At 40.1% G+C, this 16,576-nt stretch overlaps 1 protein-coding gene and 1 long non-coding RNA gene across 3 annotated transcripts; one reads left to right on the top strand and one right to left on the bottom strand.

Annotated features, from left to right (window-relative positions):
* The first annotated feature begins 2,494 nt into the window (after positions 1-2,494).
* Positions 2,495-13,208, top strand: LOC145731669 (uncharacterized). Its single transcript, XR_014178849.1, has 6 exons — positions 2,495-2,840; positions 2,891-3,129; positions 3,212-3,298; positions 3,353-3,444; positions 11,982-12,097; positions 12,768-13,208. It is a non-coding gene; the product is annotated as an uncharacterized LOC145731669 (long non-coding RNA).
* Positions 3,446-15,342, bottom strand: LOC145731655 (uncharacterized). 2 transcript variants are annotated; one of them, XM_081983543.1, is made up of 12 exons: positions 15,208-15,342; positions 12,781-12,981; positions 9,580-9,792; positions 9,127-9,522; positions 8,988-9,074; positions 8,782-8,934; positions 8,549-8,725; positions 7,637-7,816; positions 7,406-7,585; positions 7,090-7,347; positions 4,823-5,006; positions 3,446-4,199 (listed from the first exon to the last, which is right to left on the bottom strand). In XM_081983543.1, the coding sequence occupies exons 1-12, from the start codon at positions 15,296-15,298 to the stop codon at positions 3,854-3,856; spliced, it is 2,466 nt and encodes an 821-aa protein (XP_081839669.1). In that variant the 5' UTR covers positions 15,299-15,342; the 3' UTR covers positions 3,446-3,853. The 2 variants fall into 2 exon arrangements, with proteins under 2 accessions (XP_081839669.1, XP_081839670.1); XM_081983544.1 differs by lacking the exons at positions 12,781-12,981; positions 15,208-15,342 and adding an exon at positions 9,994-10,552.
* Between the last annotated feature and the right edge of the window lie 1,234 nt (positions 15,343-16,576).

Raw genomic sequence — 16,576 nt, 5'->3', positions numbered from 1 at the left:
CCAGTTCCCTAAACAATTTGTCGCGGAAACTCCACATTCGACTTTTGTCGTTGTTCAGTTTCTTGTACAACACTAGGGCGTTAATAGTGGCCGTGTTTACGATAGCATCGCAAGCCAAACGTTGGTACCTAAATAATCCCCCAAAAAAAACGTAAATACCAACTCTAATAAGTCCAGAAAAAGCTTTCCAAGGGATATACTGACCATTTTACGTGTTCGTTCACCGGTGAAGTGTTGATACTGTACTTGTCGTGAGCGTCAAAAATTCGTTCGCTTTGCGATATGTCTCTAAGGAATTTAGGGACGTTGTCCTGGACTGGTTCCTCTCCCGATAAAGAATTTACTTGAAATTTGCTTTTTTTAGGAATTGGTACTGTTTCTAGGGTGTGACAGGTCGTGATACCGTAATTTGGCTCTCCTAAATTGATCAATTTAGCTGATTTCAGACAACTTGACGCATTGACGGTAAGTCCACGCATATAATGTGGTAAATCCAAAACCGACCATAGGAAAACCCGCGTAACGGACAGAGAAACGTACATTATTGCATGCGCGGGACTAAGACAGAAAACGAAAAAAATATCAAGTAGGCCATATTTTCAGCGCGCTGTTGCCAAACGCCAAGTTATTTTGTCGACGGTATTTGAGTGACACTTGGCGTTTGGCAACAGCGCGCTGAAAATATGGCCTACTTGATATTTTTTTCGTGTTCTGTCTTAGTCCCGCGCATGCAATTACCTACGTTTCTCTGTCCGTTACGCGGGTTTTCCTATGGTCGGTTTTGGATTTACCACACCTGTATACTTACCAAGTAACTGCCATTTGATCACAGTGACCCCGTTGGGGTCTTGAAAACCGATTAATTCGCCGTCTTGAATTTTCTTGGTTTCTAATTCCTTGGGCGTGCCCCTAGAGTGCCTTTTAATCATTCCAATCGAATGACAATTGCGTTTTAGCAGCTGTTCAAACAAATCCACCGACACCCACAAGTTATGGAAGTTAAACAGTCGGCCCTGATCCAGGAATCCATCGAGCAGTTCCAGAATGTCGCTGTTGCGTTGCGCCCAATTCCGCCCGGTACTGGGCGACAGGATTTTCAGTTTGTAGGTATAAACATCCTGATCCATAACTTTCAAAATTTTCGAGCCTTTTTTAGCTGTATTAACCGGTTGCGCCTCAAAAATGTATTTGTTTCTTAAATGAACGGTACTCCTTCCAATGTAGAGGATACTTCCGGGTACCTTATACTTTCTATACAAAGGGGTAAATAACCACTCAAATCAGTCATCAAAAATTCTTACCTAAAATTGTTATTCAGGTGATTGATGACTGGGTTTACTTTAGCGTAAACACTGTCAGTACCATCAGTACCGAAATGCCAGAAGGCTAAAATACGGTGGAATCTTGTTTGTGTGAACACTCGGCATGCAACTGTGTTGAAATAGATCCTCTCAGTGCTCCAATAGGACATAGTTTCTGGTTAGAACCAAAAAATTTGCATTTATGAATTAGAAAAATAAAAAAGCTCCTAACTAAAATATATACATCAAGAAGCTTAATAAGTGAGCTCAGACTCTTAATAAGTCAAGTAGGACTACAGAAGAATATCAGAAACAGATTCCCATTACCTGGTAAACGTTTAAAGGCCATGAAAATGATCAAACCAAGAAACTGGGTCATTTCCTTGAAATCCACATCCAACCATCCAGACAAGAACTCTTCATGATAGCCGTAGCGTACAAATTTGGCACGTGCATTCCTACATTTTTATGCCCCCATAGAAGCAAAAAACAAACTAAGTCAAGAAAACTCACCTGTTAGTTTCAGTTACCATTAACTTGATTAAATCATCGTCCACAAACAACTTGAAACACTCCAAAGCTGTGTATTTCCTGTTTGGATCCAATCCTATGATTCCTGACTCACCGGTAAACTCTATATTTTGGATGTTCTCCTTCAGGACTGTCTCGCTCCACTGGTGATGGTGTTTTGACTTGACCGACGCTTCCTATCAGTTACAAATCAGGAAAATGGTAGATCCAGAAAATGTGGATAATTACCACGACATCCTCATCTGGACTAGTCACATCAGAGCTCCACAGCTCAAAGTGTTCCTGTCTGTCATTAGGTTCAAACTCTGAAGTTATGGACTCATTGTCCTCTGTAGGTTGGTTGGTGGGGGCCCTATAAATTAACTTATAGGATGAACAAAGCAAAAGTTCAAGAAAGCACTAGGCTTACTGGGTGCAGTTGTCCAGATCCATGGGCTCTGGAGAATGAGAGATGCCATTTCCTTGGGTCATTCCATTGTTTAGGTTGTTCTGCTCCATTTCGACCGATAGTATGTGATTTAAACTACGAATACTTTGCAATGCTGGTGAGACGTTAGTTTAAAAAAACGTACATTAGGAACATTCAAGAACAGTTAGAAATTTGCACAAAAAAAAACAAACAAAATAATTTTTACTTTTTGTTTGGTTTTAGTTTGGTATACCTAAACTTAACCCTACTTTCTCATATGACAATTGTTGACATTGTGATTATCTGTCTCTCTTTTTTACATTGCGTATGCAGAAAAAGAGTGAGAAAACTAAATGTGTCCTACTTCATATTTATTTATATGTCAAATGTCAATTTTGAATATTTTGATCCTTAACCTTAATCCTTAATCCTGAGTTGTTTTGTTGTGTGAATAGTGAATGGTAAATAATACATTGAAAAAGTATTATTTTTAATATAACTTTGATAATGTTACCTAAAAGAATGGGGTGGAAATTGTATCAGGTACCGCAAAGCGGGTTCAGAGTTGTTAAAAAGTCCCAGCCTGTCACAATGGTCATGTAAGTACTGCCACAACAATAGATTCCTATTTGCCATATTTGAAAAGTAGACAAATCCAGGATTTGCACCAGCAGATTCGAGAACTGACGCAATCATCAAGACTGCAAATCTGACCTGCCAGAAAGGAGAAAACCCACCCCAGACAGTCCTGAACAGGTTCCCAAAAGGCATCAGAATGGTTGATGGGTATGCAGTGGTGTATACAGATGGTGCCAGTGAGAATAATTAACGTTCTTTTATTTGTTCTCATTAAGAGCCCCCTTTGAGCTGTTAACCTGTCTTTAACAGGTAAAACCACCTAACCTAAACTACTTGAACTCACTTTGACACTCTTTTAACCCCAAGTCTTTAAACTAAGTTTATTTTTCAGTTCAGCATTATTTAATGACTAAACCAGGAAGGTTTCAAGGGCTAAACAGCGTGATGTAATGCTTAATACTGGAGTACAACTAAAAAGGTAAGGTATTTGCTAACTTTAATAGAATGGTGAGTTTAATAGAAATTTTATTAGATTGAAGTATATTGTGAAGGCTAAATGAACTGAGTTAAAGCAGATGGAGCTTAGCTAAAAGTAGCCAGTGGCCAATAAAAACAGCTTTACAGGTAAAAATAAATAAACTCTATTTGATTCTTTGCTTAAAACATTTACAAAGGTACACATTCTAAATATACATAATACAAAAGTAAAAGTCCAGTGCACGCTTGCGTACGAAACAAAAGTATGTCGCCCGCGTTTAAATGGCACTAGAACGTCCCTTAAAACAGTTTCGTCCCGATAGTGCACCGTCTGCTTAAAACGCACACACACATACACCACAAAGTCCCGTTAATACAAAAAAAAGTGCAGATTATTGCTGTCAGTGCGCTTATACGTATATACAACTTAACACCTCCAAAAGTGACAGAAAGAAAAAAAAAAGTCCGGTCCACTTTAAAACTACAAAAAGGTAACGCGACACAAAAAAAAAATAAATCAGCCCTCAAACTGCACTGTGATGACCATGCACGGTTGTCAGTACCTTTTGGGCGGTCGATTCCACTCTTTGTGATGGTGATGGTGGTGATGGTGACGTTTCTTCTCGGCCCCACCCCTAGCGCCATCGCTCACCACCATTTCGGAGGTGTCACGTGTCCGTTCAGTGCCCTCTTTACGGTACGGTTCGTCCATTGTTTCTTTGCGACGTAGCGGCGAATGATTGGACGATTTCGGACCAGTTGATTCGTGCAGATTTTGCCACGCCTGTCTGTAGTACCGATTCAGGCCGCCGTTGCGCGATTCCGAACTGGAGGAGTCGAAGGAGGCCACCGTGTTGCAATCGGGAGAGGCTCGATGTCGATAATGTTTGGCACTTTGATTCCTGCAAATTTAGTCGCACGGATTACGTTACATGGGTCAAACACCGTTATTTCAAATAAAAACATCAGTTTTTCGCCCCTTTAAGAAAGGGGGGGCTAGTTGAGTGCTGGTGCTGGATGTATGAAGCGACTTACAAGTTAGAACATGCAGTGCGGGTGTCGAAACACACAAAAGAGTACGGGTTATAGAAAGTTTCCACCCCATGCAGATTTGCACCGTATGTCTGCTACTGTAGAGCCCTTTTTCGTTTGGCGTGTAGATGTTTGTTTTGTTGACATTTGACAACTCCTCACCCAACTTTTTTCATTGACAATTGTCGTGAGAGGTTGTCATGGTGGTCAAACTCGGTTGGAGGAAAAGCGTGCACGCTTACGTGGAATAAAAATGGCACTCGGGTCACATCGGATTGCTGAAATAACCGGCCCGATGCGACCGGTAACTGCGACTGAACTCTCTCCTCCCGATCTGCTGATCGGGGAACGGGAGAGCCAGCAGGGTGTACCATCTGGAGGGCATCGCATTGGGGGAGGGGAGACGATGAGAGGAACGTCTCGATGCACCCGCACTGCACGCGCGCACACGACAAATGAAAATGTGGTTGTTTGGTCACTGGGCTTGTCTTACCTCCGCACTAGGATCACCACGGTGGTGACAATGGCCGCTAGGAAGATGAAGGCACCGAATGCACCCAACGCAATAATGGCGCCCACGTTTAACCTGGCTCCAAATGGTTCTCTGCGGTCTGCGTCCACTGACAGGGGAACGTTCACGTTGGGGCCTTCACCATGTCTGATATTGTTGGAAGAACCTACGCAGTTCAATTAGAAAGCAATAAATTATATTCTGTCATTATTGCTCGAAATGCCTCATAGTGATAATGCCTTAAACCTGCCTAAAATGCCTCAAACTGCCTTGAAATACATCCAAATGTCTTTAAATTATTTAAGTTGCCTCAGGAAATTAAAAAACTTTGGTAAATTACATTTAGACAGTTGTAAAAGCTGAAATTGCAAGAGACACATCATTTGCAACACTGGCAAAGCCAACTGACTATCAAAAACAGTCACACGTGACTCTAAAATGTAATTTAAATGTTGATCATTTGGTAAATTAAATGTAGACTGTTATAAAAGCTGAAATTGTTAAATACACGTTACGTGACGTTTATAATACAATTTCGAGCTTGCATCACTGTAAAAGCCAGTTGACACCTGTCAAAAACAGTCACGTGACTTTAAAAATGTAGTTTATACCGGGAAAATTTGGTAAATTACATTTAGACAGTTGCAAAAGCTGAAATTGCAAGATAGACATCACGTGACGTTAATAATACATTTTTGAGCTTGCAACGCTGTAAAAGCCAATTGACATCTGTCAAAAAACAGTCACGTGACCTTAAAAATGTAGTTTTTAGGTTGAAAATTTGGTAAATTACATTTAGACAGTTGCAAAAGTTGAAATGACAAGAGACTCATCACGTGATTTTGATTATGCAATTTTAGAGCTTGCAACACTGTAAATGTAAGTTGACTACTGTCAAAAACCGTCACGTGACCTTAAAAATGTAGTTTATACGTTGAAAATTTGATAAATTACATTTAGACAGTTGTCAAAGCTGAAATTGCAAAATACACATCACGTGACGTTAATAATACATTTTTGAGCTTGCAACCCTGTAAAAGCCAGTTGACACCTGTCAAAAACAGTCACGTGACCTTAAAAATGTAGTTTTTAGGTTGAAAATTTGGTAAATTACATTTAGACAGTTGCAAGAGCTGAAATTGTAAAATACACATCACGTGACGTTAATAATACATTTTTGAGCTTGCAACACTGTAAATGTAAGTTGACATGTGTCAAAAAAACAGTCACGTGACCTTAAAAATGTAGTTTTTAGGTTGAAAATTTGGTAAATTACATTTAGACAGTTGTAAAAGCTGAAATTGCAAGAGACACATCACGTGACCTTGATTATGTCATTTTAGAGTTTGCAACACTGGCAAAGCCAACTGACTATCAAAAACAGTCACACGTGACTCTAAAATGTAATTTAAATGTTGATCCTTTGGTAAATTAAATGTAGACTGTTGTAAAAGCTGAAATTGTCAAATACACGTTACGTGACGTTTATAATACAATTTCGAGCTTGCATCACTGTAAAAGCCAGTTGACACCTGTCAAAAACAGTCACGTGACTTTAAAAATGTAGTTTATACCGGGAAAATTTGGTAAATTACATTTAGACAGTTGCAAAAGCTGAAATTGCAAGATACGCATCACGTGACGTTAATAATACATTTTTGAGCTTGCAACGCTGTAAAAGCCAATTGATATCTGTCAAAAAACAGTCACGTGACCTTAAAAATGTAGTTTTTAGGTTGAAAATTTGGTAAATTACATTTAGACAGTTGCAAAAGTTGAAATGACAAGAGACTCATCACGTGATTTTGATTATGCAATTTTAGAGCTTGCAACACTGTAAATGTAAGTTGACATGTGTCAAAAAACAGTCACGTGACCTTAAAAATGTAGTTTTTAGGTTGAAAATTTGGTAAATTACATTTAGACAGTTGTAAAAGCTGAAATTGCAAGAGACACATCACGTGACCTTGATTATGTCATTTTTAGAGTTTGCAACACTGGCAAAGCCAACTGACTATCAAAAACAGTCACACGTGACTCTAAAATGTAATTTAAATGTTGATCATTTGGTAAATTAAATGTAGACTGTTGTAAAAGCTGAAATTGTCAAATACACGTTACGTGACGTTTATAATACAATTTCGAGCTTGCATCACTGTAAAAGCCAGTTGACACCTGTCAAAAACAGTCACGTAACCTTAAAAACGCAGTTTAAACTTTTGAAAGTTTAGAAAGTCTGGAAAATTTACCTGAAATTTCGTTGTCTTGAGGATGTCCCGCAATAATAATGGATGGTTTGTTGGAGGTGGTGATGGTGGTGGAGGCCGTTTTACTTCCAACAGGTTTCCGTGTTCTTGGAGTAATTTTAGTGACTGGGTCACTGTTTGCCTTGATGGTGGTGGGGGGTGGTCTGGTGACGCGCTGTCTGGTTCTACTGGTTGTGGTGGTTGTTGAGGACGCCACGGTGGGTGGTTGGGTTGGTGCAGTAGAACCTACTGATGGATCTTCTATCAGTGGATAAACAGTTTAGTCGGAAAGTTGTTAACACTGTAATGGAGGCAAAACCTTCACAACTAGGAGGAAGAGCGTCATATTGGCCATTGGCCATGCACGTGACTTTGGAAGGTCCTTTCAAGCTAAAACCTGGATTACATCGATACGTCACCTCCACAGAATAGAAAGTTTCGTTATTAGGGATCTCCACCACCCCATTAGGGATTGGATCAGGTCGTTCACACTCCACCGCTGTGCATTAAGATTTTAAAAGTGGAAAAAGGATGGACAGTAGAGACTTACGATCACATCTAGGTGGGGGTCCGTTCCAACGTTCGTCAATGTCGCAAGCCAATTGGGCCCTTCCAATCATTTCATATCCTTCAAAACAGCGGTAAATCACCCTACTGAGATACCCTACCGAGTCGTTCACCAGGGTGTATTCTCCATTGGGAATGTCCGCTGGGTAACCACACTGAATTCCTGCGGAAATACCATTTTTAAAGTTTTAAACCTTCAGAAAAGTTTTTATGCATTTTAGGGATTAAAAAAGACACTTTTAATCCCGCATCTCTTATATGGTCGAAATCCAATGTCTCGGACTTCTTCGGCTTATAATGGTCATTCTGTCTCTTTAGAAATGCCTGGAGTTTACTGTATTTGCTGATGTCGACGTTTGCTTCAGATCTTAACGTGGCTTTGATCATGGAATATTGGCTCCATAGAGAAGATGCCTTGAGCTTCTTAGACTTCTGCAGGAAGTAAGCCAGGAGCACCTTTTCATCCGTAAAATTTTCTGCATTCTGTTCAACGCACCATTTTTGGTAAACAAGAAACTGTTTTTTGTAAGCCTCGCGAGATTTTTCTGGAAGAAGGCCTCTTGAACGGCCTCTTCAATGTTCATTTTCAAAAAATACGATTTTTCTGGACTCACCATTTGATAACAACAATAGCAACACTTCCAGGGCACAATAAATTTTAAGTGAATCCACCATGCCAACAACAATCAGTAATACGAGAGTACCGTTGTAACTACTGTTAGTTTTGTAATTTTTTTTATTTTTAGTTTCTCGCATTCTAAAGTGCATAAAATAGTATATAAACCTCGTGACTAAAGTGTCTTTTAATCCCTTAGTGAATTGTACAAATCTTTCGCCGCGGGATTAAAAGAACCACTTTAGTCCCTAGGTTTATGATATACTATTAAAAACTTACGTTTACAAACCGGGGGAAATTCATTGTAAAATCCAGTTTCAAGGCAGGTTCTCATAGTAGGCCCTACTAGTAAATGACCTTCATCACAACTGTACTCCACTACCGATCCTACATTGAAATCGGGTGCCAACATGGTGGAATTGGGCGGTTGTTCTGGGCGGCCGCACGCTTTAGGTTCTGCAATCCCCCACCCAATTAAGTTTCAATTGTTTTGCGTAAGCAGAGTGACTTACGGTGTTGACAGATGTAGTTGAGTTTCATGGTGCAGTCGGTGTCGGACCACAACCACCCTTTAGTACCATCATACCTGGCGCAGTTGCCACTTCCTACCGGTAAATTCCAGAACGACACTGTGACTTCGTCTCCATTTAACCACTTCCAACTCCCTAAAAATTACATTTTTTCCAACTGAAATTGAGTGATTGCACGTTTCATTTACCGAGTTGTTGGTCCCTGATAGACCCCATCCAATACTGTCCTTGTGAATCACTACGATGTCTCCTCCATAATTCCCAACTTATGAATCCTACAAAACCATCACTTTCAGGTTAAATTTGTCAAATTACGTCTACCACTACCTTGAAGAGCAGGATTACTCTCATCCACCAAAGTACCACCGCGACTTCTGCAAAACTGCAGCGCCTCCCTGAACGTATTAGGGCTTCTATTGTAGAACACATAGCATTTTCCGTTATAGGTGGCGGTACTGCCAGGAGGTTGGTCCCTAAATTGGGGACACCTCTCGATAGGCAGAGCCTGATCGGTGTACACGAAAGCTTCGCAAATTGACAGCTGATTGGTGGTGGGAACCTCCAGGTGTACACTAACAAACGCCCCAGGCATGGGGGGGTTGCAGGGCAGGAATAGGGGTTGTCCCTCTTCCAAAAATCCACTGAAGATATTACAAATGGGATTGGTTCCTAAATCGGGTCGGTTGTTTCCCACCCTCACTACTATGGTGGCCTTATTGGGTCCTGTTGGATAGGGGAGGAGTTAAAAACGGATTAGAACGGCGAGATGGGGAATTTTACCGCAACAAGGTTTTCCAAAATCCAGACGGACCAGTTGCACCATGTAAGGTTCGAGAAGGTTCACGTACCACCAAGGCATCTTTTCGGGCTTGGTGAGAGTACAGGTGTCAGCGCTAAAAAAGGCGCTGGTGCTGCCATCTATTGCTTTTTGAGGTATCCCACCCGAGTCGGTGGACACTTGCATCGGGGCTTTACCGGCTGCCACGTTTAACACTACAATTTTGATAAATGCTCAGTTTAGTTTCAAAACAAATTGCATATACAGGGTGGTTCAAACTGTAAACCATAGAAGAGTAAAATGTTTGACACGACCCACATGCACGCAAGTGAAACGTCTGGTCGTGTCTACGAACCCAACTTGGCTAGTTGAGCGCGACTCGTTTAATTGAAATTCGTGGTCGGACAGGTACCTACCACATCGGGGCAAGGCCAAGGTTGAAAAGTTAAGCGGCACTGGGTCGAGGATGTGAGCCGGTTTCTCGTCTCGTTGTGTGTTTTTGGCGCATTTCCGTCACTTTTTTTCCGTGTGTTTCACTCTCCCCGTTTACAAGGAATGCAGAAACCATGTAGTGAAAATAGTCTAGGTTTAGCACACCAGATGGCGCTTAATAATTCATTTACATGAACGCATTATAATCAAACAACAAAATGACCGGTTACTTTCACTTCAATATTTTGTTTAAAAGACAGTAAAAAACTTTTAATACTCGGGAGGGCAGCCATTTTGATGTTCAGCAAACCGTCAGTGTCAGTCCTGTTAAGTTAGGTTAGGTTGATCATCACTTGACCTACTTGTGGCTTTGTTTACATTCAGCTAGTGTGGTATTGGCAACACTGGCTCGAAATAAACCTAATAATCATAATATTTCGCATGACGAACCAATTAGCCGGCGTGTGTATAATCAAAATCAGATCACTTTCTATATACGTCAATCTATTAGAAACTTTCTCAACCGGCGTAATGTTATTAATCACTTTTACCCCCTCCCCCTCCTAATACCGCTACAAATATTCATTCGCCTCGTTTACATTTATTTTTCGCACTTTGATTAATTGAGTTACGGTTTCACTTTTTCATGTTTGGTGTAAACGTTTTCAAAATGGCGACTGACTCATCCGGCCTCGAATCACAATGACAAAGAGGAAGATTTCACTTCTTCAAATATTACCGACGTCCCCGTGTACGGTAATGTGTTCAATAACAAAAAAGAGTCGTCGTCGTCGAAAAGTTGGCCGACCGTAACGGAATGCGCCCGTGAATCTCGGTCATCGGCCAATATTCTTGAATTAACGATTCATCCAAGCGGATCTGTTAATCAGCCGCGTCAAAATTCCGATCCGCAAGGTCGCGTAGGTCGAGTTAGCTGTCAGCTGTCACATCTGTCATGATTTTGTAACCCTGTCAGGAGTGTCATTTATATGGGCCCTCTGTACAAGAAAGCCTAGAATGTCACTTTTAATGGCGGCGTTAGCGGTTTTCGTTTTGTACACAAACTCATGCACATGCAGTAGAAAATATGTTTTTTTAAATTTTTTCGTGTAGTTGATTAGAAGTTGTGAGTGAAAAATCAAAGAACGCTTCATTCCTGATCCAGATATGTATAGATATGGCTTTTTATACCCAATAAAGTCCAGCCAAAGCAAGTTTGGTTAGAACCCTTTGTCCTGGAAAGTACAACAAACTAATGTGAAAACTGCTCAATCAAAGAAAATTTGGAAATCCTTGAAGCTAGGTAAGCCAAACTGGTAAATGGGTTTTATATTATTACCAAGACCTTTCTTTTAAAATGTAAATGTGCCAATGGAACTTCTAAAAGCTGTCCTGTTTCTTCAGAGTAAACTTTTGTTGCTCTCAAAATGAGTATTGTGTTGGAGTAAAATCATTCCAGTTCAAAGCCGTCAACCACTGTTGGGTTCGAGCAGGGTCTTTTGAAAAGTAAAAGACTGACACTTTTGGGCCTTTCACCAAATTGCTTTTACAATTTGGCAACCAACAAGTGGACGGCATATTGTAGAAGCAATAGAATTTAAGTTAAAAAACCATCAACAAATTATAGAACAATAACAATAGTGATAACACAATAAAATGAACACAAACCACACTTTCACTAGAACAATAAACATATAAACAACAATATATAATAGCAAACAAAAATTACTTTGGCAAGCAATCCCAAGTCTTGACTTTAAACCTTAAAAATTAATTTAATCGTCGAAAAACTCAATTTCCACAATACAAACTGTCAACCACTATTTCGGCCATATTGGCATTTTTGGCAGGCACCTTCTTGGCTTTCTTGTACAGAGGGCGGTGGCGTAACTGTCAGTGAAAATGTTAGGACTGTTTTTGTTTGTCTCGTTTGTTTAGATGTATTTTGAGACAAAAAATTACTATTTTGTAGGTTGCTGGCCTGCGTAAGAGAAGAATGAGTTGTGAACACCTTAGATAACCAATAAAATGGAAGGATTAACGCACAAAAAGGAGTGAGTGAAACAGAGAGGAGGAAAACCTCCAAAAGTAAGTAAACCTGAAATACGCTAGAGTGAAATAAATTGAGAGGGAGTAGCAGTAGAAGTGACAAGGTGGGAAAACTTAGAAAAAGAGTGTGAAAGACAGAGGAAACAAAATCACTGTCAGCTGTCAAAACGTAACTACCTACTTAACAGATACTGCACAATTACTTGATTTAAATCAGTTAATTGCAGCTAATATTCTGTGATTTTTTTGTAGGTCATTTAATTGATTAACAATATAAGAAAACCTTGTAATCTAGTTTAAGATAATATGGATGAGCTTGAGAACTGGAACCCTGATCAAAATGGCGTTCCACTTATCTGGAGGGCATATTTCACAATCACCTCATTATTAGCGTCCGATTCTCATAATTATCATGATTAGACGTTTTCCTAACCCAAATTAGTTCAATAAGAAATTTTACAATTTTTCTTTTTAGTTTGGTGGTTCTTGTTGAACCTTTTCTTCTACTTTCCGCCATTTCTTTCTAGCGGTAGCCAACGTTACTTCTGCATTCCTTTTAATGGTCGTTGACCGTGGGTGCCCGCGTTTTCATTTATTCGCGATATTTCCCAGTGCACTTTACTATTGGCGCACTTTCGTTTTGGTTAGGCCTCCTTAAAATCTTTGATATATGTTGCAAAAATAGAGAGAAAACGTTCTTGTTTTATAGTCAACTCACTTACCGCAAAAAGGAATTCCCTCGGGCAACCAGACGCCATTCTCGCATATCCTACGATTGGGGCCCAACAGTTCGAAGCCCCTTTCGCACGAGTAGGTGACCACCGAGCCGGGCCCCATGGCCGCGTCCGAAAATTCCACGTTGGAATGGGCCGGACTGCCGGGAAACTTACAACCGTTCGCTGTTTCTTGCGCCGATGCCGGACCTGGAAATTTTCTCTTGTTTAGTCATATCAGGCACGTGATTTACCTGTTTTTTAAACGAGGGTCAGACAGGAATTTGTTAAGTGGGCATTATCGGTTTTATGGGCGCGCCATAAAAAAAAGTGATTAGTATGGTTGATTTACGTTTCAGTTTATTTAAGGTGTAATATTTCTTGTTCCTACAAGACCTGCAGGGATTTTAGTTTGAAAAGCTTGATCAATAAAATTTAATACATTTTCTAGATTCACTGTATGATGGCCCCTCTACGTATATGACCTGCTTTAAGGACAAAGTGAAAACTACACAAGACAGCTGGACAATCAGGCCACTCAGAAGGTAAATAACTATTTCAATTTTGTCTGTAAGTTGGGTGGGTAAAATAACGTCAAATTTGATGGTTCTACTGTAACACACACACTAACCCCCGTTTTGACCGGATTTGGTTTCCTTTGGAAGGTTTTTTAAAGTGTGGGAACTTGTCACGACATAATTATATAGGCATTCAACCAATAAAACGGTTTGAGGCATGTTAAATGGATTGGAGGGAACAGCGCCCGATTGATTTCGGTTACCCAGTTCCGGTTTGGTGCAACTTCCGCCATCTTGTAATCGATTGCAATTTGGGCGACAATTCACCGAGGAAATCATTGTTTTCGCGCGATTAACCCTCCTATTCTAACCTAAAAAAAACTCACATATTTCCCTATATTAATGTGTGCAGAGTGTGGGAATTTACTTGGGGGGGCGCTTTTGTAGGTCACTAGCGCAAGCGGCACAATAAAGTCGCTATGTAAAAAGATAATTTTATTCAAAGAGGAAGTGACGGAAAAGGCACGCGGCCGTGACAAATTCCCTCGCGTAATCATGTTTTATAAGTACAAACACAATCCGAACACGGCCATTTTGGTTTATTTGGAGTAAGTGAGAAAATGTGACATTTGACAGACTGTCAATCGAGGGTCACAAGTCTGCGTGTGTGTTACCCACCAAACTTATTACTGTTGACATTGACAATCATCAAAAACGCGCTGTTGCCAGACAAAAATCTGTTCCACACACGCACAGATAATATTATAATATAAATCGATTAATTCCGCCTCGTCTCTCGATTCACCGTTTCGGTTCGGTTTTCTTCTTGATGTTAGCGGTACTAATCAATCTTGAAAGGATGATTACACCTGACAAGTCGTTTGCCTGTGCGGCCGCAACAACTGTATAACATCTACATAGATTGATATAGGAATGTGCTCGTGTATAACAGATTTAGGTCCCTCGGACTGGCTTTTGTTGTAACTATCGATTAAGACAATCGATTTTGTGCATTAACGCGTTTACCCAGCTTATTATCGTGTCACCGATTTTCGTTGTTATTAAGACTACTTTAAGACTCAAATTTGAATCTAAAAACTGAATGAATTTTTATCATTTAACACCCTGTATTTTGGAAACTATACAGTACCAACCACATGCACGTACTCAATACTTTTACTTCTGGTAATACACTGGAAGAACTGGACAAAAATAGTCGAAAAGGTAGTAATTTTAACTCAAGAGAGTTCAGTAGAAAGCCCGATTTTGTATTGGAAAATATAGTGAAAAAGACAGTACCGGGAAAAACTCAAAGTACTCAATAATCTAAAATGCTTGTTATTAACTTTGCCAAAGGCCTGTAGAATCATTGTAGAATGACCAGATGCCTCTAAGTATTGCTGAAAACCTCTCAAAAATTATCTGGTGTCTCTACAACTCTCCTAAACTATCCAAACATTTTTAAACCTTGCCAAAGGGTTGTAGAGACATTGGGGAATAGCCAGAGGCCTCTAAGTATTACAGAAAATCTCTCAAAACATGCCTGGTGACTCTACAACTGTCCTAAACCATCCAAAAAATTGTAAACCTTGCCAAAAGCCTGTATAGAATGACCAGAGGCCTCTAAGTATTGCTGAAAACTTCTCAAAAATTGCCTGGTGTCTCTACAACTGTTCTAAACCATTCAAAAAATGTTAAACCTTGCTAAAAGCCTGTAGAATCATTGTAAAATGATCAGATGCCTCTAAGTATTGCTGAAAACCTCTCAAGGCACTAATTATTTATGTAAGTTTGAGTGATTAGGGGTATGGGGACCCCGTGGCGACCAGACCTAGATCCGCTTGACTTTCTTCGAAAACACCAATTAAACGTAACGGCATTTCGAGCAATCAAACCGACTTGATTCTGCGAAACTTACCGTTGTTGACACTATACAGGGTGAATAATCCGATCAAAAAAGTCCGGTAGTAACCACCCCTCGTGGGGGGCGCTGTCGTCGACCACCGCATATCACAATGAGCCGCGTTCCACTTTCGGTAGACCGGCAATTTTCTCTTCGTTCTTCGTTCGACCGACGTTTCTTCCGAACTGAAGCGCCGTCGGTCTACTTTCCGGGCAGTACTTTCTGAGCCGCAAGACACCTGTGACGGTGACGTAGCAGGTGGAAAAGAAACAGAAGACGAAGAAAGAGGAGGAATGCGTTGGTTTTTTTAGTGGTGGTAGCCAAATTCGAGAAAGTCCTTCCCCCGCTTCTCTCTCTAGTTTAGGTAGCCTAAAAATTGATTTAAGTTCGCTTTCTCGATTAAAAAATGATGGATCTTCGATTAATCACACCAAAGTGGTAAAAAATCGCTCTGGTTGTTATTGGAAAATTTTACAAAACACTTTCTCTCTTTGTCAGCTGAATTTAGTGCGGGAAAAGGGCAAGTGAGACGGTTTATATCGGTTTGATGGCGTGGGAAGTAATTGAAGACGTTCCTAGGGAAAATGCAAATTGTTTGGACATCCTGTATATTGTTGCTCTATCAATTCAATACAAATTGCCATTCTTCAATCCTATTTTATCATTTTTATTCCTCTAAAGTTCTACTCCTACTTTTTTCTTAACTACATCCAAACTTCTGATGAATCTCCCTAGTTTTGCTCTTTCTAATGGTGCATTCATAAATTCGCATATAATAACATGGTGTACAGGGTGGTCCAAAAATTGCAGTTCTGTAATTCAGTAGTTCTGTAAATTGTCTGTTAAAATAAGAGTTTTGGTTAAGATTCAAAATAGTCATTTTTTCAAAAACTTTCTCAGCTTTCATTGGTTTATCAGCAAGTACCCCTATGGTGCATAGTCAATCTTGCTGGTGCATTAATCGTAATTGAATGATTAATCGTTTTGCGGGTACTTTCTATCTAGAGCAATTTTCTTATATAATTTCCTTGGTTTACGGCTTAAGGCCGTTTTACTCTGCGGTGGTTAACCTCGACCGACTTGACCTTCCTGATGTACAAAAAGCTTTTGATGGCGGTAAGTGTGGGTACTGTTAGATATTGGTACACGCCGGGCATATGTCACTGACGAGGAATTGTTTCTGTTAGGCCCGCATCAAACATCTGTAAGAGTGTTTTGGTATGTTGGGAAAATTGTGTATTACGCACGGCGCGGCTTTCTCCTATTAAAATTCGCACCCCTTATATGGAGCCAAAAAATCTATTAAGACAATTATTAAGTTGGTAAAAAAATTGATTAAAGCCTCGCCTATCCCAATTGCAAAACACTAGGAAACGGAGATTAC

Source organism: Ips typographus, linkage group LG7, assembly GCF_016097725.1.
Source record: "Ips typographus isolate SLU linkage group LG7, UJ_Ityp_2.0, whole genome shotgun sequence".
NCBI classification, from domain to species: domain Eukaryota; kingdom Metazoa; phylum Arthropoda; class Insecta; order Coleoptera; family Curculionidae; genus Ips; species Ips typographus.
The sequence above is the reverse complement of the archived record's forward strand: the minus strand, read 5'-3'. Positions and strand labels throughout refer to the sequence as shown.